Source organism: Myxine glutinosa, chromosome 5 (assembly GCF_964187855.1).
Source record: "Myxine glutinosa chromosome 5, kmMyxGlut1.1, whole genome shotgun sequence".
Taxonomy (NCBI): Eukaryota; Metazoa; Chordata; class Myxini; order Myxiniformes; family Myxinidae; genus Myxine; species Myxine glutinosa.
This window is the reverse complement of record NC_136265.1, coordinates 102,374,070-102,398,187: the sequence shown is the minus strand read 5'-3', so window position 1 is coordinate 102,398,187 and position 24,118 is coordinate 102,374,070. Positions and strand designations below refer to the sequence as shown.

Genomic DNA, 24,118 nt, shown 5'->3' with positions numbered 1-24,118 from the left:
CCTCAAATATATACCATTTTGTCGGACCACAAAATGTACCGTTTGATGAAGTTTTGTGAAGATCGGTTTAAAAGTGTGACCTGTGGCAAGTATAAGTGAGCGGACAGACAAACAAACACACACACACACACAAACCGGAGTGATCAATATACTCGTCAAAAAAATTTTTTGGCCAAGTAACACGAAAGACGTCGTGCATAGCACGATACTTGCGAAATCCATAAAACAAATTTGACCTTACAAATAATTGGTGGTTGAATTAATTGACCCGATATGGCAATCCTGTTCAAATTTCAAGTCGATCAGATGAAAATTGAGGATTTTATAAATCTGACAAGGTTGTTGACCTTTTGGCAAATGTTCAGCTCAAAAATTGTTGGTGGTTTATTGCAGTGGCCTGATATACAAATCCTCTTCAAATTCCAAGTCAATCCGATGAAAATTGAGGATTTCATAAATTCCACCAAAGTTGTTGACCTTTTGGCCTATGTTGACCTCAAACGAATTGCTGGTTGAATTCAGAGACCTGATCAGTAAATCCTCTTCAAACATCTTGGTGCTCAACTTCAAGTCAATCGGATGAAAATTGAGTACTTTTAAAATTTGACAAAGTTGTTGACCTTTGGCCTATGTTGACCTTTTGACCTCAAAATCAAAAGGCTTCTTCCTTATGACCAATTCTAGCATTTGGTGAAGTTTCCTAAAGATTGGTTTCAAGTTGTGGCCTGTAGGCGATTGACAAACGGACAGACAGACAGATTAACGCACAAGACCAACCAACGTACTTGAACAATCTTCGATTTTCGCAAGGAACAAACAGACAGGTGTGAAAACATAACCTGCGTCCACCTTCTTGACGGAAGTAAAAATGCGAAACGATTAAAGTGGTTCGGAGAGGTATTTTCAGTGCAGGTAATAGCCTACCAGGTGTCCTTACCCATAGAATGAGCGAATGCTCAAGGGAAAGTATAGAACAGATAAACGGAGGTCTACGACGCTCTAAAACAAAACACCGCATTACGTGGCAGATGGGAAAATAAAATGTCGCCAATTCCACATTGCATCCTGGGAATAAGATGTGGAAGTTGTTGTTGTTGTTTTTCGCACAACTGGGGACGCCTCCTCGTGATGGTTGGACCCCAGCAACACGCCAAATCTTCCCCATTCTTCCCTGATGCCCGGACTCACCAGTGCAGCGCGGTCAGAGTCACAGTGACGATCGGTCCCCATGGACCGGCCCTTTCCCTCTTGTCTTATATTATTTTATTTTTTGTGTACAACATCGAGGCTCGTGTAAGAGCTAGCACATTAAACACACATTAGCACATAAAACACAAAAAAACCCATAAACGGACACATAAAACAATAAAGGGAGGGGGAGACAAGTTGGGGAGAGAGAGGGAAGCACACAAGCACAACAGTAGAGAACGGGGACATTGGGTGATCTGGATATGGGGAAGTGGGGGGGGGGGGGGGGGCAAATTGCATGAGAGAGCGCAACAAATTGACACTACTAGGAATTTCAGGAATAAAGTCGGAGATTGAAAGAGGTGGATTTGGGGTGTATTAACGGGTGTAGAAAAGATCAAGGTTATGGATGGGGGAAGATAAGAGATGATAAGATAAGAGTGGTGAACAGCTGTTTTGAGGGTTTGAAAGGAGGCGAGGGAGTGAAGAGAGTGTGGCAGTTTGTGGCAGAGGTGGGAAAAAAGAGGAATAAAAGAGTGAAGGTGAGCAGAGAATCTGTCTCTCTGTGTCTGTCTGTCTCTCTCTCTCTCACTCTCTCTCTCTCTGTCTGTCTGTCTGTCTGTCTCTCTCTCTCTCACTCTCTCTCTCTCTGTCTGTCTGTCTGTCTGTCTCTCTCTCTCTCACTCACTCACTCTCTAACTCTCCCTCTGTCTAACTCTCCCTCTGTCTAACTCTCTCTCTAACTCTCCCACTCTCTCTAACTCTCCCCCTCTCTCTAACTCTCCCTCTGTCTAACTCTCCCTCTGTCTAACTCTCCCTCTGTCTAACTCTCCCTCTGTCTAACTCTCCCTCTGTCTAACTCTCCCTCTGTCTAACTCTCCCTCTGTCTAACTCTCCCTCTGTCTAACTCTCCCTCTCTCTCTCTCTAAATCTCCCTCTCTCTCTGACTCTCCCTCTCTCTCTGACTCTCCCTCTCTCTCTCTCTGTAAATCTCCCTCTCTCTCTGACTCTCCCTCTCTCTGACTCTCCCTCTCTCTCTGACTCTCCCTCTCTCTCTGAATCTCCCTCTCTCTCTGACTCTCCCTCTCTCTCTCTCTCTCTAAATCTCCCTCTCTCTCTGACTCTCCCTCTCTCTCTGACTCTCCCTCTCTCTCTCTCTCTAAATCTCCCTCTCTCTCTGACTGTCCCTCTCTCTCTGACTCTCCCCCTCTAACTCTCCCCCTCTCTCTAACTCTCCCCCTCTCTCTAACTCTCCCCCTCTCTCTAACTCTCCCCCTCTCTCTGACTCTCCCTCTCTCTCTGACTCTCCCACTCTCTCTCTCTCTCTCTCTCTAAATCTCCCTCTCTCTCTCTGACTGTCCCTCTCTCTCTGACTCTCCCCCTCTAACTCTCCCCCTCTCTCTAACTCTCCCTCCCTCCCTCTCTCTCTAACTCTCCCTCTCTCTCGAACTCTGTCGTGCCCCTGACTTAGTTAAGGCGGGGTACACCATCCTGGGTGCGGGGGATCTCTGGGTCACTCGCTCTTGGGAGATTGATCGGCCACCTCCGTGATGTGGGCTTGTTCAGGCAACTGTCTGGGACAAAAACAAACAAACAACAACAACAACATCATCATTGCACAACATGAAAAATTGATGAAAAAAATTGTGAATAATAGCAACATCTGTTGCGTTTCTGCCAACATATCAGTATGATCACACCACCATGGAATTACCTCTGATAATCACACAACCATGGCCTGCGTTTTTCAGGAATTTTCATTATTCAGTTACATCCAATACGGATGGGAATCTTTGGCTTGCCCTTTCTCACAAAGTTTCCGACATCATTGCTGTCTTTACCCCTGTCCCATTAGGAGGTAATTGCTTTTTGAACATTGCAGCACGATTGCTGCAGATGAGGATGAGGATGAGGATGTGGCAGGAGGGCGGGCGGTGAATGGCGGACTGTGCGATGCTCTTCAGTATGATGTGTGTGTGTGTGTGCATGTGAGCGGGTAATTGAACAAAAAGCAAAATGCGAATAAACAAACGTCCCAAGGAACTAGAGCTACATTACACTCTTTTCTCATGGATGAAGCATCAGGGCTCATCAATCAAAGATTTTGGGTGCTTTCGCCCTCATTTTTTTTTCTTTTTTTGGAAAATTGACCACCACTCAAAGATGCTCGTTGGGGAGTGATTGAGAAATCCACTGAAATTGCCATTTTTCTAGATATAATAGAAATCCATCTTTTTATATATATATATATATATATATATATATATATATATATATATATATATTGTTACGGACCGCGGACAAGATGTTGTTTGCCGAGCGGATGGCGCCGCGGCCGAACAGTTACCCCGACTAACCCGATTTCTGAACGTTGGCCAAAATCGCGCCACAGATATTCAATGGGGAAAAGACTAAAGCGAAGGATGTGAAGAAGAAGAAAGACAAAGGGTAAGGAATACAAATATAATTTATTTACTATATACAACCAAAAGTAACCAAGGAAGAAGGAAAGATAAGAAAATAATTTACAGAAGATATTAGGGACATAGTGCAACGCTAGCTTACCTACAGTCTTAATTAACCCAGGGACAAGACACACAGAACAAACTCACGTACACAAAAGGATGGAAAGGCAGGAGGTGGATAGCTGGAGGGAGAGGAAGGTCCAACGGATACTGCAGCACGATCGGCGCGTTTAGCAGCCGCCGTTCCTTTGCGGCCCTGCTCAAAACTGCCGTCTAGGCCCCAAGCTGCTGTTGTTGCTGCTGTGGCTGCTGCTGCTGCGGCTGTGTGGACGTCGCGTGCTCTTTTCAGGACTCGTCTCTCTCGTCTTGTCAAAGCTCATCTGCTTCTGTCAAAGCTCATCTGGTCCAACCACTTCTGTAAAAGCTCATCTGGTCCAACCACTTCTGTAAAAGCTCATCTGGTCCAACCACTTCTGTAAAAGCTCATCTGGTCCAACCACTTCTGTAAAAGCTCATCTGGTCCAACCACTTCTGTAAAAGCTCATCTGGTCCAACCACTCAACTCAACAACTCAACAACAACCTTGCTTCTTGCGCGCGCGCTTTTATAGCGCCTCAGGCGATCAAGCCGCCGGCCTTCAGGACACGCCCATCGGTCAGCTCGCCTCGGCCCTGATTGGTCGGCACGACCCTCTGGCTCCGCCCTTGATGACGATGGGCGGGCACGCCCTTCTTCCCCGAGCTGAGCACATGCTTAATGGCGGCTTTGGGGCGAAATCAGCAACCCACCGCTGTAACAAACCTGGCAAACTGCCCAGTGCGGTTGGCAATGGAGACTTGGAGGGGATGTAGCTGGAAATGGAGATTTTGGGAATGGGAATGAAAGGGAATCTATCTTGTTTCACTTGGTGCAATGGAGTGTCATCTTAATGGAAGACAAGGCCTTACCCTAATACACATAATAAAGATATAACTATCAACAAGGGGGAAATCTATGATTGGCTGACGTGATTGTTTATGACCTAATTATGGGACGCCCTTTGACCTTTATACATAACTGGAGTAAGGAGGGTCCAGACTCCAGAATAAAGCACTAATAATAAAAAACACAATAAAAAAACACAATCCTCATATCCACAACACTGCACCCTCCTCCTCTTAGGCACGTCCCGGGCCTATAACTTTAACTTAGTGTGACACGTAGGTGTAGTTCCCTCTACTTTTAACCTGACCCTGAGTGCGACAGTTTTAAAACATAAATAAATATGTCCCGCTGCTCCATTGCACCCTACCTAACAGACTCATGCCCACAGCTAACCGAATTGCGGAATGGTCTTCAAACTATACATTGACGGTGGGGGCGCATTATTTACAATGGCTCTACTTTATTTACAAAACGCAACCCAGGACCTGTGATTGTTCTTTTGGGGGGGAGAGACAGTCTGCTCTGCATCAATGCACCCTGAAAGCACCCAAAACGCACCAACACCCTCAAGCACCAATCGGTGCACAGTCATCACTGTCATCAATAAAAAATAAACCAACAACCCCTAACCCTGCAGGTGGTCTCTTGCTCTTCAGCTCCCTCTGCTGGCTATTTGCTTTCTTCCAGATGTTGTCATTTTCTTTCATTTTTTCCTACTGGCGGCCTATTTGAACATAAAATGAAATGCACCCAACGTGTTCATTTTTATTTATTTATGGCCCACAGGGGCTGACTAGTGTGGTTCACCTGTGGGGCATCGGTGCCCTGTGGCCAAGGTCCGCCAGCAAGATTTCGGGCCTTCATGGCCGGTTCCAGCAGAGGGGCCATGCCCCAACCCATGGGGTCCATAAGTGGTGCTCGGCCACAGACATGTGGTCCATAATGTGGTGCATCGATGCAGACAGCTGGTTCTGGGAGTTCCGGGCGCACAATGGCGGACTCACGCACGCTCCCCTCGGCGCCCAGTGGCGCACAGGTCCTCATGTGGGAGACAAAGGGGGGGGAAGACAGATGAGCGAGGGGTAAGGTCACAATGGTACACATCAATCAAGGCAATGCAATGCGAAGTGCGTACGGAGAGCGAAGTGAGAAAGCTCGTCCCTACCGTACGTCACCCCCCCTGTCACCTACTCTACCCTTGCCCTTACCCCATATTTACAAAAATCTACACATTTACAAATTCGTCGCTAATGTCACGTCTTCCCCATATTTCCCCTATACCAAATTCGTCTCCACAATCCCTCTAACCAAAATTTGCCATCACCAATTCATCATCAATCCTCATAAGGAGGGAGAGATGGAACATCAAGCACAATGTCACACCCACGTCATGATGCGTCTCACAATCCAAAACATTTGCATCATAAAAATAACAAAAACCACCTGGCATGGTGTGGAGGTACGTCATCTCAGGTGAGTGGATGCAGATGGTGCGAGGAGACTTCAATCCTAACTATTCTCTAAATGACTTTAACACACTTTACACTACCCGGGGTCTTTCCCTGCCAAACCATTGGCAATCCTACTCTATGTGGTTTTAAAAACCAAATTCCCATTGCCCAAACTGTGGTGCTTCTCAATTTGGGGTCTCACTCCCCCGATTCATCTCCCGGTGCCCTTGCACAATTTCTGGGCTGGGGCGTGTAGCTCTCCCAGCAGGCCTACCCACCTGCACACCTCCACCACTGTAGTTGCCTCCGAGCTTACCTGCTCCTTACCTAACCTATCTAACTGGGGAAGGCCCCTCCTGGCTCTGTCACCCCTCGGTGCCCTCTGGCACTGGGCTACCCGGGTCCATCCTCCGGATCCTCGGGCCCCATCCACAACAACTCTACCGGCTCCCAGAGCCCACCTGCGGCCTCACCTGGCCGACATCCTCACAGTGGTGGAGTGCCCAAACCAACTACACACACTAACAGGCTACACGCCCAGCCATTTCCACAACACTAATGCACCCATCCAAATACCATTCGTTCACCCGCCCCACAGATGCCAATATCCAACCACAATTTACCTATACCCTCTACCTAACACTTACACTACCCTCCCCGGGTATTCGTGATGGGGGTCCATCCTTCCCCCATTCACACCTTCGCACCATCCACTCCACTCCATAGTTTCCACCATACTCACTCCACGACCATCCATTCCAATACTCCATGTATTCCACACTCCATGTATTTCACACAACCATTCTCCATACACCTGTTGTTGCACACCTGTGCAATCACACCTGGTGCCACCTGCACCCTCCTTCCTTCCTGGACCATTTGGTCAACACAACACACATCACCATCACTCCCTCATACACTGCTCCATACACCTGTTCAGTTGCACACCTGTGCAATCACAATACAACTCACAATCACAATCAGTTACTCATACTCTGCTCAATACACTTTCGATCCTCAAACACTCGGCATCATCTCATCTAACTACTCCCCTCTGAAACTCGCGCTTCCCAGTCGTCCCTTACTTTATTGCGCTCCCTCGTCATTATAATCCACACTAATCTACCTGCGTCCCCACTACAGGTATCATTGTCACTACCTAATCTTAACGTTACCTAAGGTCATCTTCTAGGTCCCTACACACGATATCCTAACCCTCCCGGGCTAGTTTTCACTGCCATAAACCCCATAACTAGTGCTCCTTTGCCCCCGTTGTGAGAGATGGCAGAGTTGCCATCCCACCACATCGGGTATCTTTCACTATAAATTTTGCTCGTCCAAATTCAACAAATCAAAAATTTGCCAATCACTACCCATCATCTGCCAATCATCACTCTGCCAATCATCAAATTTTGTTTTTCTAATTTCGGGGCCAAAACACTATCCTCATCATCACAGTCTACTCACTAGTGCCTCTCGGTGCGCCAATTCACTTCTAAAGCTCGGCTTCGTACAGCCGAGCAATGAATGCGGGTTCTTTGGTGCCGGCGGTTGGATGCGTCCGGCACTCGGTGCAGGGAAGGACGCTTACCCGGGCCGAGATCCCACGCACCATCTCGGCACAGAGCCGTCCAATGGCCCGATCTCGACCTGCCGGAACGCCTCAACAAAAAGGGGTCGCCATGACGACCCTTCCTATCGGGCTGCCCGCTCCGCCCAGTGGAGCACGGACGCGGCCGTTCAAAGCGCGGCCCGGCGTGGATCGCGTACGGCGGTTCTTTCGAAACCGCCGTGTTCGGATCCCCGCTGGTCCTCGCGGCACGCGAAGCTGCCCGGCGCGCACCGAGGGCCCGATTCGGCTATAAGTCGCTCTAACCGCTAACCCGGTTACCGTCGATGCTTCACCTGCATGCTCACACGCATACGCTACCCCTTTCACCCTCACAGAGCTCGGTGCTCCAGCGCCGCCCGTACACCCCGCGTACTTCGCTATTGCACTTGTTCTTTCGCTCACAGACTTGGTCACACACCTGACCACCGCACACCTTTGCACACACTCGTCGTTCGCACACCTCACCAACACACCTCTTCGCGCCCCCTCCTCGGTCACCTCCTCTGTGACAATCACAGGTGCGCTCTCACTTGCACACGCTACCACGTGCCTCACGACCAACTCCAGCGTGCATTCCCATACGCGTTCTACCATTCCAGGTGTGCATCCCTCCATTCCAGGTGTACATCCTCTCTCACCTGCCACAACCAACTTACGCTCCGTGTCACTCTTACTACTTTTACCACCACACTCGGTCGCGCATTCACCCTCTCTCTCGCCAGCGCACTCTTTCCTTATGCCCCCATCCGTTACACACCTTTCTCGTGCACACTCTCCCGTTACACCCTCCGTAACACTCACCACAGGTGTGCACTCTTTCGTTACATCCTCTGTAACACTCCCCACTCCGTGCTTCCATGTGCCCCCTCGCACACGCGCAACAACCAACGCACTCTCGACGGCACACTCACTCCTCGGCGCGCACTTTTTCCTCACACACCCCAGAGTCGGACATTCTCGCACACCTCCTCTGTCCATACACTCTGTACCTGTCGCACACTTCACCAACGGCCTCTCACGAACACCCGGATCCAAATCAACCCCCAAGCCGACTGAAGCTCCCCTCACATCATATGCATTTCCGAATATATCGCCACTCACCTTGGCACCTCGTCTCCGCACCTCCTTCGCCACCTGCAAACTCTTTATTTGGTTAGCGAGCACATCATCACGATTCGAGCACAGACCTTGTACCAATTCCATTACCTCCTCCTTTATTTCTCTCTTAGTTTCCCTCTGTCTCTTCTTAATTTCACTCACCCCTTCTTCCACCTCCTCTAATTTTTCCTTTACCTCTTTTATTTCCTGGTGCATCTCCTCTATCTCTTCCTCTAACGCTACCTTGACCGTCTCTATGTGCATCCTCACCTCCCGGTCCTTCATCTCCATTACTTCTGTCACCTCGTCCAACCTCGTTGTCAGTCCCTCACGTACCATCTGACATTGCCTCTTCGTCGCTATCAAGTCGTCCTTGATGTCTCTTTGTGTCGCTTTTAACCCTCCTAGTACCGCAGTGTTCCTTTGTACCTGCTCCACTAACTCCGTCTGTCCCACCGTCAGCTGTTCCACCTCCTGCGTCAGGTCCTCTATGCCCCCTTGTAACCTAGCCGTATTATTCCTCACCTCTTTCTCCATACGCTTTTCACCTCGCTTTACCTCCTCGCGTACCCCCGAGACCTCCTCGCTTACACCTCGTCGTATCTCCTCCTTCATCTCCATCTCCTCCATCTCTTTTGTAGATGCCGCCCTCATCTGTCCTAATTCATCCCTTTGGGCATCCAATTTGGTTTCTACCCCGATTTTCACCTCCTCTATCTGCTCTCCCATTTGTTTAATTTCTCGGGCGGATTGCTCCCCTAATTCCGGCAATTTGTCTTCCATCCTATCTTCTAGCCCCCTTAACCCATTTTTCACCCCCTCTATCTGATTCTCCTGGGCAGCCATTCTATTTTCCACCCCCGTTAACCCATGTTTCACCCCTTCTATCCCATTGTCTAACCCCTCAAATTTCTTGTCTAACCCCCCAAATTTACTCTCAAATTTAGCTTCTAGACCCCGATTTGATTTCCTAGTCGCTCCCCCATTCTGTTTTCCAAACCTTCAATTTGGTTTCCCATACTCATCTGCACAGCTGCTTGCAGCTGCACAATGAGGGCCTGCATGTCAATCCCTCCCACTTGTGCAGCGGGCGCGGCCGCCGTAGCCATGTGCGAGGCGCCATTTTGCGCGCCCGCAACCTCGTACGCGAGGGCGCCATCTTGCGCACCTGAAACCTCTTCAACCACCTCCTCATTGCCCTCCTCCATTTCTTCCCTCTGATCCTGGGTTACCCCTAACCCCTCCTCTAGTTCCCCCACAGGCATCCGATCGCCTTGACTAGCCATGGCGCGATTTCAAAATTCGGGTTTTTCTTTAAAACAAATCAAATTTCAGCAGCTCGTAATTTTGAGCGCGTTAAGCGCGCTTCGGGTCCGACCCCGCTCCCGACACCAATTGTTACGGACCGCGGACAAGATGTTGTTTGCCGAGCGGATGGCGCCGCGGCCGAACAGTTACCCCGACTAACCCGATTTCTGAACGTTGGCCAAAATCGCGCCACAGATATTCAATGGGGAAAAAACTTTTTGCTTGATTAAAAGAAGCGGTCTGTTGCCGATACACCGCCCAGGTTCAACTTTTTGCCTGATTAAAAGAATTGTAATTTTCTCGTAAGTTTGGATTAATCTGAAGCAGCTTTTACTTAATTTTTTTTCTCTCCAAGGGGCGTTTTTGTGTTTCAGGGTGGGACATACAGACATAGACAGATATAGACAGACAGACTGAATTAGCCCATTATATTATAATCAACAGTAATATTTCGACCTCAATAGGGCATTGTTTGTTGTACTCGCTGCGCGTGGTTGATTTATTCAATGGTTTCTTCATCGGGGGAATTATTCGCTGAATAAAAAGGTCAGACCACGGCCGAATCGATAAATATGATGTTGAAGGAGCTGCGCTCCAACGCGAGTCGAAAGAAGTGACGCGACCAAAGACGGAATTCGTCCGAGTTGCTTTATTGAAACAAAACAGCTCAGGTATTCTGACCAAAAGCCCGTTTATCGGGCAGCAATATATATACACATTTATGTCGGGAAGTTTGCCCGGCAAAAGCTATACCGGGCATGCCCAGGTGTCAAGGGCGAGCCTTGGAAAGGCGAGTCTGGACCTGCCCGGGCGTGTTTGGCTGCGGCCTGGCAAGTCGAGGCTGGGCGTGCCCGGGTGCTCTGGACGAGCCCTGGAAAGGCGATAGCGGGCATGCCCGGACGCTCTGGGCGAGCCCTGGAAAGGCGAGAGCGGGCATGCCCGGGAAAGACGAGACCGGGCGTGCCCGGGAGGTTCGGGCGTGCCCGGGAACAGTGAGTCCGGGCATGCCCGAGAGAGGCGCGTCTGGCCGTGTTCTGGCCGGTGCAAGGCGATTGTGTGCATCCAGCGGTAACCGCTACACACGCCCCTCCAGATTCGACCTGCACCGGCAGGGTCAATTTAAGGGGGGTCCGGATGACCCGGCCAAAGCGACCCCTGGAGGGTCGTGGGGAGGAGTCCGACGTGGTGGTGGGTGGTCGAGCGGGGGGAACTGTGGACGGGGGGCGGCCTCGCCGCGGAGGAAGGGCCAACCGTGGTGGTCGGTCGACGTCCATGTGCGCCGGTTTGAGGCAGTCCACAGAGATCCGGTCCGACCGGCCGCCAACGTCGACGACAAAGGACTTGTCGCCCCGTCGAAAGGACCCGGAAGGGCCCGTCGTACGGCGGCCGGAGTGGCCCCCGGTGCGCGTCATGACGCACAAAGACGTACTCCGCTGTGTGAAGCGCCGGGGGGACGTAGGACTGGGGGCCACTGTGGCGGGACGTTGGCACGGGGGCAAATCGGCGGGCGGCTTCCTGGAGATCCGAGCGCTGGTGTGCGGCGGACCAGGGACTGGTAGCGTCGGGCACGAACTCACCCGGGACGCGGAGCGGCTGGCCGTAGACGAGCTCGGCGGCGGACGCCCGGAGGTCCTCCTTGGGGGCCGTGCGGAGGCCCAAAAGGACCCACGGCAGCCGGTCGGTCCAACCGTCGTCCTGAAGGCTGGCCATGAGTGCGGCCTTCATGGAGCGGTGAAACCGCTCGCACAACCCGTTGGCTTGGGGGTGGTAGGCCGTGGTGCGGTGCAGCGTGACCCCCAACGAGCGGGCGACCGCGCCCCAACGTTCGGACGTGAACTGTGGGCCGCGGTCGGACGAGATGCCCGCCGGTGCACCGAAGCGCGCGACCCAGGTGGCGATGAATGCCTGCGCCACGTCGGCGGTGGTGGTGGAGGTGAGGGGCACGGCCTCCGGCCACCTGGTGGTCCTGTCCACCATGGTGAGCAGGTGGGTGAACCCCCGCGATGGGGGCAGGGGTCCCACCAGGTCCACGTGGACGTGGTCGAAACGCCGTGCAGGCACGGTGAAAGGTGCCAGCGGGGCCTGTGTGTGGCGGTGGACCTTGGCCCGCTGGCAGGCCGTGCAGGCGTTGGCCCAGTCACGGACGTTCCGTCGAAGGCCGTGCCAGACGAAACGCGCCGACACCAGCTTCTGAGAAGCTTTCCGGCCCGGGTGAGAAAGGCCGTGGATGGAGGCGAAGATGCGGCGCTGCCAGGAAACGGGCACGATGGGGCGAGGCTGGTCCTGGGAGACGTCGCAGAGCAGGACGGTGCCCGCGAAGGGGATGTCGGCCAGGCGGAGGCCCGTGTCCGCCGCCTGGAGGGCCTGCACCGAGGTGTCGGTGGTCTGGTCGGCCGCCATGAGCGCGAAGTCCACGCCGAGGTGGACCGCGTTCGCGCTGGCCCGAGAAAGACAGTCGGCCACAGCGTTGTCTTTGCCGGCGACGTGCCGGATGTCCGTGGTGAATTCCGACACGGCGGAGAGGTGGCGCTGCTGGCGGGCCGACCACGGCTCCATGACTTTGGCCATTGCGTAGACCAACGGCTTGTGGTCGACGAAAGCCGTGAACGGGCGGCCCTCCAGGAGGTGTCGGAAATGGCGAACGGCCAGGAATAGACCGAGCAGCTCGCGGTCGAACGTGCTGTATTTTAACTCGTTCGGCCGGAGCTGCCGGCTGAAAAAAGTGAGTGGCTGCCAAACCCCGTCCACCCATTGTTCATGGACGGCGCCCACCGCATAGTTCGAGGCGTCCGTAGTGAGGGCGATGGGCGCGTTGAGCACCGGGTGAGCCAGCAGCGTTGCGTCAGCGAGGGCCCGTTTTGCGCTCGCGAAGGCCGCGTCCATGGCCGCGGACCAAACGATGTCATGCTTGGCCGGCTTGCCCCGGAGGGCCTCGTAAAGGGGCTGCATGAGCTGAGCAGTGCGGGGCACGAATCGGTGATAAAAATTCACCATGCCGAGGAACTCTTGTAGGGCCTTGATGGAACGGGGATGCGGGAACGTGGTGATGGCCTCGACCTTGGTCGGCAGCGGCACAGCCCCGGTCTTGGTGATGCGGTGGCCCAAAAAGTCAACGATCGAAGTGGCGTTTGGCCGGGTTGACAATTAAGCCATGCTCGCTGAGGCGACCGAACAGTGTTCGGAGGTGGAGGAGGTGCTCGGCGCGGGACGTGCTGGCGACGAGGATGTCGTCCAGATAGACGAAAAGAAATGGCAGGTCGCGCAGCACGCCGTCCATTAAGCGCTGGAACGCCTGGGCCACGTTCTTGAGGCCAAACGGCATCCTCAAAAATTCGAACAGGCCGAACAGCGTGATGACGGCCGTCTTCGGGACGTCGGCCGCCCGGACAGGTACCTGGTGGTATCCCCGTATCAGGTCAATTTTGGAAAATATGACCCGTCCCGCCAAACAGGCGGAAAAGTCCTGGATGTGCGGGATCGGGTACCTGTCGGGGGTGGTAGCGTCGTTGAGGCGGCGGTAGTCGCCACACGGGCGCCATCCACCCCCCGGCTTTGGCACGATGTGCAGTGGTGAGGCCCACGCGCTATTGGAGCGCCGCACGATGCCGAGGTGCTCCAACGCGTCGAACTCGGCCTTTGCCACGGCGAGCTTGGCCGGGTCGAGGCGGCGTGCCCTGGCGTAGACCGGCGGGCCCGTAGTGGGTATGTGGTGCTCGATCCCATGCCGCACTGCGACGGCCGAAAACGTCGGCCGTGTGAGGGCCGGGAATTCCGCGAGCAGGCGAGCGAACTCGTTCGCCGTCGGGAGGGCGCACGCCAGTTCGGTCGGCGCGGAGCTGCTCATCGTGCACGCCAGGGAGCTGAAGGTCTCGGCGTTGACAAGGCGACGACGTTTGACGTCGACCAGCAGCCCGTGCGCGCAGAGGAAGTCGGCGCCCAGCAAAGCCATGGGGACGCAGGCGGTCACAAAGGTCCACTGAAAGCGCTGGCTGCTGAAGCAGAGGGTGACGTTGCGCGGGCCGAAAGTGCGTATGGCCGAGCCATTAGCAGCGACCAAAGAGGGGCCGCAAACGGCGTCCCACCTGTCCTGCTCGGAGGCGGGTATGACGCTCAGTTGGGCGCCGGTGTCACAAAGGAAATGCCGCCCGGACGCTTTGTCCCGAATAAAAAGCAAGTTGCCCGAGTGGCCATCGCTCATGGCTGGAAATGAACGCCGGCCCGGCCGTTTCCCGACTTGCCGAAAGTGCACAGGGGTCGGCACGTCCGAGCCTTGTGTCCGAACCTCGCGTGGTAATAACACCACGCCTGGTCAGGTGGAGGCCCCGGCCGTCGTGTCGGAAGCGGTCGGTGCGGCGTGGCGGCCGCCAGTTTCACCGGCAGTTCGGCCTCCAACCGCGCAGGGCGGTCGGGCATCGTGGGCGTCGCCTCGGACGGCGGCAGGCTCCAGGTAGCCGCGCCGATGTGTTGGCCCGCCGTGGAGATCTTATCGGCTTCCCTGGCGAGGGCGCGGGGATCGGTGATCGACGTGCCAGCCAGGGCGAGGCGTACCGGGTGAGGCAGCTGGCGAAGGAACAACTCGCGGAACAGAAAATCCGGAGAGTGCTCACCGAGCAACGAGAGCATATAGTCCATGCGCTCGGACGGGAGCGTGTCACCGAGCTCGGGCAGGTCGAGCAGGCGCCGTGCGCGTGCCGCCGGTGAGAGGGCGAAAGCGTCGAGGAGGAGCGTCTTCAGCGCGTCACACTTGTCGGCAGCCGGCGGGTGCTCGAGGAGGCTCAGGGCGCGGGCCGCGGTGGCGGAACCGAGCGCTGCCACGACGTGGTGGAAGCGGGTGTCGTCCGCGGTGATGCCTCGCAGGGCGAACTGGGAGTCCGCCTGGGCGAACCAAACAGCCGCGTGAGCCTCCCAGAAGGTAGGCAGTATAAGAGTCACTGCCGTGTCCATGTCGGTAGGTCACCAGTGAAGGAGCTGCGCTCCAACGCGAGTCGAAAGAAGTGACGCGACCAAAGACGGAATTCGTCCGAGTTGCTTTATTGAAACAAAACAGCTCAGGTATTCTGACCAAAAGCCCGTTTATCGGGCAGCAATATACAGACTTGGCATTTAATATGGAATATTTTTTTTGTGGGGGTGAACTTACTTTTCAAGATGTCTTAGAACCAAAAGTTCATTGGAATTATGTTGAAATTATTCTAGATTTTGTTAATGTGACCTTTAAAAGAAACAAAAACCACATTTGACATTTCGAAACAAATAAATTGATCCTTGAAAGTGATGTAAACTGATATCGAACTCAATTCATGGACAGTACTGTGTTAAACTTCTGTACGTTTTCCAGAAGTATCTCTTTATTTTGCACATTAGCCAATTTTTTTTTTAACAAAAACAAAAGTTAAATTACGACTGGGATTGCGGACAGTAAAATTACAGTTCAGTACTTCATGTAACCCCCACGAGCATTCAGGAGAGCACGTAAACGTTGAGGCATGCTGGTCACAAGATTTGCTACGGTTTGGACAGGAATCGCTTGCCATGCAGTGACAATAGCCTGCTGCAATTCACGCACAGAGGTCGGCTACTGATCCAAGTGGTCGATTTGACGCGTTAATTCTGCCCACAAGTTCTCTATCGGATTCATATCCGGGGACATGGCAGGCCACTCCATATGCTCTACACCACTGTCAGCAAGAAAGTGTTGGATCATGCGAGCACGATGAGGCCGTGCATTGTCATCTTGGAAGACAAAGTTTCCTCGAAAGGCTGCACGACCAAATGGAAGCAATGTTTCTTCCAGAATGGACCTGTACTTGAAATGGTTCAGGTTTCCATTCAGAACAACCAGGTCAGTTTTGCCCCCTGCATGAAAAGCAGCCCAAACGGTCACCCCACCACCTTCAGCTTGGACTCTTGGCATTATGCAATCTTTGTTGTAGGCTTCATGCACTTGTCTGCGCACTCGGACGCGGCCATCTTGACGATAGACCAGAAATCTAGACTCGTCACCGAAGATCACGTGATTCCAGTGTCCTGGCTGCCATTGACGGTGCTCTCTGGCCCACTGCAATCGGCGCTGGCGGTGTTGTCTGGTCAGGCATGGCTTTCTCAGGGGATGCCTGGCACGATAGCCTGCTTGAACCAGTCATTGGTTGACTAGCCTTCTGGATACAGGCACATTTGTCAGTTGCTGCCACTCAGCCCTAAGCCGATTAGCTGACTTGGTATGGCTATTGCGGACTAACCGGTGCAGCTGGCGATCATCCCTCCTTGTGGTTCTGCGGGGACGTCCTGGCCTCGGTATTGGAGTAGGGACACCCCTCTGAGCATTTCGTTTCAGGATCTTTGATACCTGACCTTGAGTGATGCCATACTGCCGAGCAATAGCATGCTGTTTCATGCCGTAATTTCGTAAAGCCACCACTCCATGACAAACAGCATTGTCGAGTTGACGGACCATCTCCAGAGGAAGCGGCAATAACTTTTGGAGACGTGCAGCATTTGTTTTCCACTAATACAGAACGCAACAACCCTTGTATACTCGACTGTGAAGCCAATCATCAAATGCACCTGTCCATACATTTTGCCACGCCACCTGTGATATAATCCTGTTGTTGACTTCTTGCTGCGACAGACAATCAGTGACATGGTTCTTTTAACAAATAAATCACCAAAGTGTAAAAGAAACTCACCAGATTGATATACTGAGTTAAGAAAGTAAACCCAAGTCAAGAAGAAAAAAAAAATTCCATATTAAATGCCAAGTCTGTATATACACATTTATGTCGGGAAGTTTGCCCGGCAAAAGCTATACCGGGCATGCCCGGGTGTCAAGGGCGAGCCTTGGAAAGGCGAGTCTGGACCTGCCCGGGTGTGTTTGGCTGCGGCCTGGCAAGTCGAGGCTGGGCGTGCCCGGGCGCTCTGGACGAGCACTGGAAAGGCGAGGACGGGCATGCCCGGACGCTCTGGGCGAGCCCTGGAAAGGCGATAGCGGGCATGCCCGGACGCTCTGGGCGAGCCCTGGAAAGGCGATAGCGGGCATGCCCGGACGCTCTGGGCGAGCCCTGGAAAGGCGAGAGCGGGCATGCCCGGGAAAGACGAGACCGGGCGTGCCCGGGAGGTTCGTGCGTGCCCGGGAACAGTGAGTCCGGGCATGCCCGGGAGAGGAGCGTCTGGCCGTGTTCTGGCCGGTGCAAGGCGATTGTGTGCATCCAGCGGTAACCGCTACAATGTTACCTCAACACCGTATTGTCAATAATTGCCATGACCGCAGTTTTGATGCAGTCATTTACATTCACCAGTTGTGGATTTGAGTTTTTAGGTTTTGATTTGAGGTTTTGAGTTGAGATTTTGATTTGAGGTTTTGAGTTGAGATTTTTATTTGAGATTTTGAGTTGAGATTTTGATTTGAGATTTTGATTTGAGATTTATATTTGAGATTTTGAGTTGACATTTTGATTTGAGATTTTGAGTTGACATTTTGATTTGAGATTTAGATTTGACATTTTGATTTGAGATTTTGAGTTGAGATTTTGATTTGAGGTTTTGCTTTGAGATTTTGATTTGAGATTTTGATTTGAGATTTTGATTTGAGATTTTGTGTTGACATTTTGAATTGAGATTTTCAGTTGACATTTTGAATTGAGATCTTGAGTTGACATTTTGAGTTGACATTTTGAGTTGACATTTTGATTTGAGATTTAGATTTGAGATTTAGATTTGAGATTTAGATTTGAGATTTTGAGTTGACATTTTGATTTGAGATTTTCAGTTGACATTATTGATTTGAGATTTTCAGTTGACATTTTGATTTGAGATTTAGATTTGAGATTTTGAGTTGAGATTTAGATTTGAGATTTTGAGTTTAGATTTTGATTTGAGATTTAGATTTGATATTTTGGTTTGAGATTTTGATTTGAGATTTTGATTTGAGATTTTGAGTTGAGATTTTGAGTTGAGATTTTGATTTGAGATTTGGAGTTGACATTTTGATTTGAGATTTTCAGTTGACATTTTGATTTGCGATTTAGAATTTAGATTTTTGGTTTGAGATTTTGATTTGAGATTTTGATTTGAGATTTTGGGTTGAGATTTTTATTTGAGATTTTTATTTGACATTTTTATTTGAGATTTTGAGTTGACATTTTGATTTGAGATTTTGAGTTGACATTTTGATTTGAGATTTAGATTTGATATTTTGCTTTGAGATTTAGATTTGAGATTTTGAGTTGACATTTTGATTTCAGATTTTGAGTTGACATTTTGATTTGAGATTTAGATTTGAGATTTAGATTTGAGATTTAGATTTGAGATTTAGATTTGAGATTTTCAGTTGACATTTTGATTTGATATTTAGATTTGATATTTTAGTTTGAGATTTTCAGTTGACATTTTGAGTTGAGATTTTGATTTGAGATTTTGAGTTGACATTTTGATTTGAGATTTTGAGTTGAAATTTTGAGTTGAGATTTTCAGTTGACATTTTGATTTGAGATTTTGATTTGAGATTTTGGTTTGAGATTTTGATTTGAGATTTTGATTTGAGATTTTGATTTGAGATTTTGAGTTGGCATTTTGAGTTGAGATTTTGATTTGAGATTTTGAGTTGACATTTTGATTTGAGATTTTCAGTTGACATTTTGATTTGATATTTTGGTTTGATATTTTGGTTTGAGATTTTTATTTGAGATTTTTATTTGAGATTTTGATTTGAGATTTTCATTTGAGATTTTCAGTTGACATTTTGATTTGATATTTTGGTTTGATATTTTGGTTTGAGATTTTTATTTGAGATATTGATTTGAGATTTTGATTTGAGATTTTCAGTTGACATTTTGATTTGATATTTGTATTTGATATTTTGGTTTGAGATTTTGAGTTGAGATTTTGATTTGAGATTTTCAGTTGACATTTTGATTTGATATTTAGATTTGATATTTTCGTTTGAGATTTTTATTTGAGATTTTTATTTGAGATTTTAAGTTGAGATTTTGAGTTGAAATTTTGAGTTGTGGTTTGTTATGGACTCTGTGCCTGCATTTGAGCTGCAGCTGTTTCAAATCTCCAGGTCATATCTTGTCCATCCCTCCTGTAAATTCTGCTCAAGGTGGGCAGACATGCACCGACGTATTGGAAAAGCAAATATTTTTGGTGGGGGTTGTTGGATCAGTTAACCACGCAGTTGTTGGATCCAAAACGTTGGTGTTATTACTCACAAACACCTGTGCACCTCCCAAACCTGCCGGAACCTGGTGGAGCAAGCAGCGTGCAGATGACAGCAAAATCTCTCCGATCAATACGTGGCTTTTCCTGAAGGACACAGTTTGAGTGGGATTATAAGGGCCCAAGGCAGGCACCTTGGGCATTTATAGGTGGAATTTCTTTGTTCCATGAAGGTTTTCAATGTTGACAATTCATAAAAGCAAGAAAACATTTTTGGTTATTGGACAGGCCGCAATTGAATGATCTCATTTTAGTGTGTCGCTTTCGTAAATCGTAACATTGCTATTATATGTACAGAACAATAACTATGATTGTTGTTGTTTTATATTGCTTTCTTGTTCCTCGATGCTGCTTTTTTACTTTGCTTCGTCCGAGTAATTTTTCTTCAAGGTTGAAGAACTGGCACCATGTTTTCCTTGTCCGACTGTTGCCTGAAACAACTTCCGTGTCCATCTCTGTCCCACCTTGTGCATTTGTCTATATTGTTGCGATTATAGTTTGTCCAACTCGCAGGCCTCAGGCGTGGATCATGTTTACGCTACCTCACTATTTTCCCTTTTTGTAAAACCTCTGAGATTTTTTTTACCCCATGACCCCTTTTTACGGCGTAGCCTGTAGGGCACTGCCATCTGGAACAGCGTTTGTCTGTCCTGTCTATATATGTATGTATGTATGCATGTATGTATGTATGTCCCTTCCGCCGGCATTTTGTGGGTTTATTCCGTTTAAAATTCGTTTTCCCTGCAACCGTTGGTTGACACGTAATTTTCAGTCGAAGTGTAGAATTAAAGTGTTGCATTCGAAAAATATAATTTAGCTGGCGAAAAATAGTGTAGAATTCTTAAATTATAATTATGACGTCATAGGCCACGTGGTACGGGCGCCGTCTTGGAAATCCCAAAAAGTTTGCACCTCTATCTCCGAAACCTCTCCATGGAAAAAATTGAAAGGTGGCTCGTTGTAAAGTACTCCCCATACGGAATAACATATGGTAATGATGATGTCATAGGTGCCTTCATTATGACGTCATAAATAGACAAGTAGAACGCTTGATCCGATCGGTATGAAATTTCTTAAGCGTGATCTAGGGATAAATTGTTTGTGAAAAAAATTTTTGATGACGTCATCAGCCACGTGGTTCGACAGCCATATTTTTACGGCGTAGCCTGTAGGGCAATGCCGTCTGGATAGTCCAGGCAATCCAGCCCATTTTTTCACTCAACTTGGAACAAATTGCAACAGAATTTTTTTGACCACAATGCATTTCTAAAAGGTCCCCAGAACAACATACTAAGAGTCCCAAGCAATCCCAACGTGGGAAATATGTCTGATTTGCATAATCCAATATGGCCGCCAATCTGCAATTATAGAAGTTAGTAATAGCAATGAAATAATAATTATAACACTGTGGAGCTATGCTCGCACGATAAAGCTGGACAAAATGGACGACACCAGGAACGAAGTTTCACTGAGCTATTTATTCTAGCTCAACTCGAAAGAACTCAAAAGCACTGAATAGCCCGTTAACACGGGCGGCAATTTATATCAAAAGTTCACCACACAAAAGCCACATCTCTCAACGGGGCGTGGTATGCAAATCGAGAGTCCGTCCGGGCAAGGCAAGTCCGGACATGTCCGGGCGAGTCCGGGCAAGTAACCGCCCGCCGGTTACGTCATCGGCCGGTGCAAGGTGATTGTGTCATGCTTCCGGTAACCACTACATGCGCCCCCTCAGAAATAACTTGCACCGGGAGAGTCAGTTTGAGGGGGGTCTTGATGACCCGGCCGAAATGACCCCTGGCGATTCGTGTGGGGGTGGTAGGTGGCGTGGCGGTGGATGGTCGGGCGGGGAGTTTGGTTGATGGGGGACGGCCCCGTCGTGGAGGAAGGGCCAACCGTGGAGGTTGGTCGAGGTCCAAATGGGCCGGCTTGAGGCGGTCCATGGAGATGCGGTCCGGTTTGCCGCCGATGTCAATGATGAACGACTTGTCGTCCCTCTTCAGGACCCGGAAAGGTCCATCGTACGGCGGCCGGAGCAGTCCCCGGTGTGCGTCGTTCCGGATAAAAACGTACTCCGCAGTGCGAAGTGCTGGGGGGATGTGAGGTTGGGGGCAGCCATGGTGGGACATGGGCACGGGGGCAAATCTCCTGGCAGCCTCCTGGAGGACCGAGCGTTGGCGAGCCGCGAACCAGGGGCCGGTGGCGTCAGGGATGAATTCGCCCGGCACGCGCAGTGGCTGGCCGTAGACCAGCTCGGCGGTGGAAGCCTGGAGGTCCTCTTTAGGGGCCGTTCGGAGGCTCAATAGGACCCACAGGAGCCTGTCGGCCCAACCGTCGTCCTGGAGGCTGGCCCTGAGAGCGGCCTTCATCGAGCGGTGGCACCGCTCGCACAAGCCGTTGGCTTGGGGGTGGTAGGGCGTGGTGTGGTGTAGCTTGACCCCCAAGGCCTTGGCGACTGCGCCCCAAAGCTCGGAGGTGAATTGCGGGCCTCTGTCGGAGGAGATGTCCGAGGGGGCACCGAAACGGGCAATCCAGGTGCCAATGAAGGCCTGCGCCACGTCGGCGGATGTTGTTGATGCCAGCGGGACGGCCTCCGGCCACCTAGTGGTCCTGTCCACCATCGTGAGGAGGTGGGTGAAGCCCCGCGAGGAGGGAAGGGGTCCCACCAGGTCCACATTGACGTGGTCAAAGCACCGCGCGGGCACGTCGAATGGTGCAAAAGGGGCCTGGGTGTGCCGGTGGACCTTCGCGCGCTGGCAGGCGACACAGGCGTTGGCCCAGTCACGGACGTCCTTACGGAGCCCGTGCCAGACGAACTTTGCTGCCACGAGCTTCTGCGACGCTTTCTGGCCCGGGTGGGAAAGGCCGTGGAGGGCGTCAAAAATGTGCCGCTGCCATCCGGTGGGCACGATGGGGCGAGGTTGGCCCAGGGAAACATCGCACAGGAGAACTGTGCCTGTGTCCTCGAAGGGGACATCGGCCAACCGCAGGCCTGTGCCCGCTGTCCGGAGGGCTTGCACCATGGGGTCGGCGGTCTGGTCGGCCGCCATGCAGGCGAAGTCCACACCGAGGTGGACGGCATTCACGCCGGACCGGGAGAGGCAATCGGCCACAGCGTTGTCCTTGCCCGCGATGTGCCGGATGTCCGTCGTAAATTCGGACACGGCGGAGAGGTGGAGCTGCTGGCGGGCCGACCACGGCTCTGCAACCTTGGCCATGGCGAAGACCAGGGGTTTGTGGTCCACAAACGCCGTGAACGGGCGGCCCTCTAAAAGATGGCGGAAGTGGCGAACGGCCAGGTAAAGGCCGAGGAGATCGCAGTCGAAAGCGCTATACTTGCGCTCGTTAGGGCGAAGCTGCGGCTGAAGAAGGCCAGCGGTTGCCAAGCCCCGTTCACCCACTGTTCATGCACGGCGCCCACCGCGTAGTCGGAAGCGTCCGTGGTGAGGGCGATGGGTGCGCGAGCGCCGGGTGCGCCAGCATGGTCGCGTTGGCGAGGGCCAGCTTAGCGCCCGTGAATGCCTCATCCATCTCTTTGGTCTAGGCGACGTTGTGCTTGGCCGGCTTGCCCCGGAGGGCTTCGTACAGGGGTCGCATGAGTTGGGCGGCGCGAGGCACGAACCGGTGGTGGAAATTTACCATCCCCAAAAATTCCTGTAGGGCCTTGATGGAGCGGGGGCGTGGAAAACTTGTGACTGCCTCCACCTTGGTAGGCAGCGGGACGGCCCCGCGCTTCGTGATGCAGTGCCCCAGGAAGTCGACGGCCGTTACGCCAAACTGGCATTTCGCCGGGTTGATGATGAGGCCGTGCTGGCCGAGGCACTCAAAAAGCATGCGCAGGTGGATGAGGTGCTCCGCCCGGGAAGTTCTGGCGACGAGAATGTCGTCCAAGTAGACGAAAAGGAAGGTGAGGTCGCGCAGCACGCTGTGCATCAGCCGCTGGAAGGCCTGGGCCACGTTCTTAAGGCCGAACGGCATGCGGAGGAACTCGAAGAGGCCAAAAGGTGTAATTACCGCCGTCTTCGGCACGTCGGCCGGCCGGACGGGTACCTGGTGGTAGCCCCGAATGAGGTCGACCTTGGAAAAGATCACCCGCCCCGCCAAACGGGCGGAAAAGTCCTGTATGTGTGGTATCGGGTACCGGTCGGGGGTGGTGGCGTCGTTGAGGCGGCGGTAATGGCCGCATGGTCGCCATCCGCCACCCGGTTTGGGCACGATGTGCAGGGGCGAGGCCCACGCACTATTCGAGCGCCGCACAATGCCCAATCGCTCCAGCGCGTCGAATTCCGCCTACGCCACGGCGAGTTTGGTCGGGTCGAGGCAACGAGCCCTGGCGTAGACCGGTGGACCTGTGGTCGGGATGTGGTGTTCGACGCCATGTTTGATGGCGACGGCCGAAAACGTCGGCTGCGTGAGGGCGGGAAACTCGGCGAGCAGGCGGGTGAAATCGTCCGGTTGCCGGGAGCGCGCAGGCTAGCTTGGTTGGTGCGGAGCCGCTCAATAAGCAAGCGAGCGAGCTGAAGGTCTCCGCGTTGATGAGCCGACGCCATTTGACGTCCATCAAAAGCCCATGCGCGCACAGAAAATCTGCACCCAGCAAGGCCATGGGCACGTTCGCCGTGATGAAGTCCCACCTGAAGCGCTGGCCCCCGAAGCAGTGTGCAACGCTGCGCGAACCGAAGGTGCGGATGGAGGAGCCGTTTGCGGCGACCAAGGCGGGGCTGCAAAGCGCGGCCTGTTTGTCCTGCACCGAGGCGGGTATCACGCTCAGCTGAGCGCCGGTGTCACACAAAAAACGCTGCCCGGACGCTGTGTCCATGATAAACAGAAGGCTGCCTGAATGGCCGACGCTCATG

The 24,118-nt window shown here is 51.9% G+C and overlaps 1 protein-coding gene across 1 annotated transcript in view; it reads left to right on the top strand.

Annotated features, from left to right (window-relative positions):
- Positions 1-24,118, top strand: part of LOC137428441 (follistatin-related protein 4-like) — a 97,740-nt gene that overhangs the window by 4,348 nt on the left and 69,274 nt on the right. Inside the window, exon 3 of the mRNA XM_068118358.2 lies at positions 3,071-3,158. Within this exon, the coding sequence (XP_067974459.2) occupies positions 3,071-3,158 (88 nt within the window). The remainder of the gene's footprint in view (positions 1-3,070; positions 3,159-24,118) is intronic.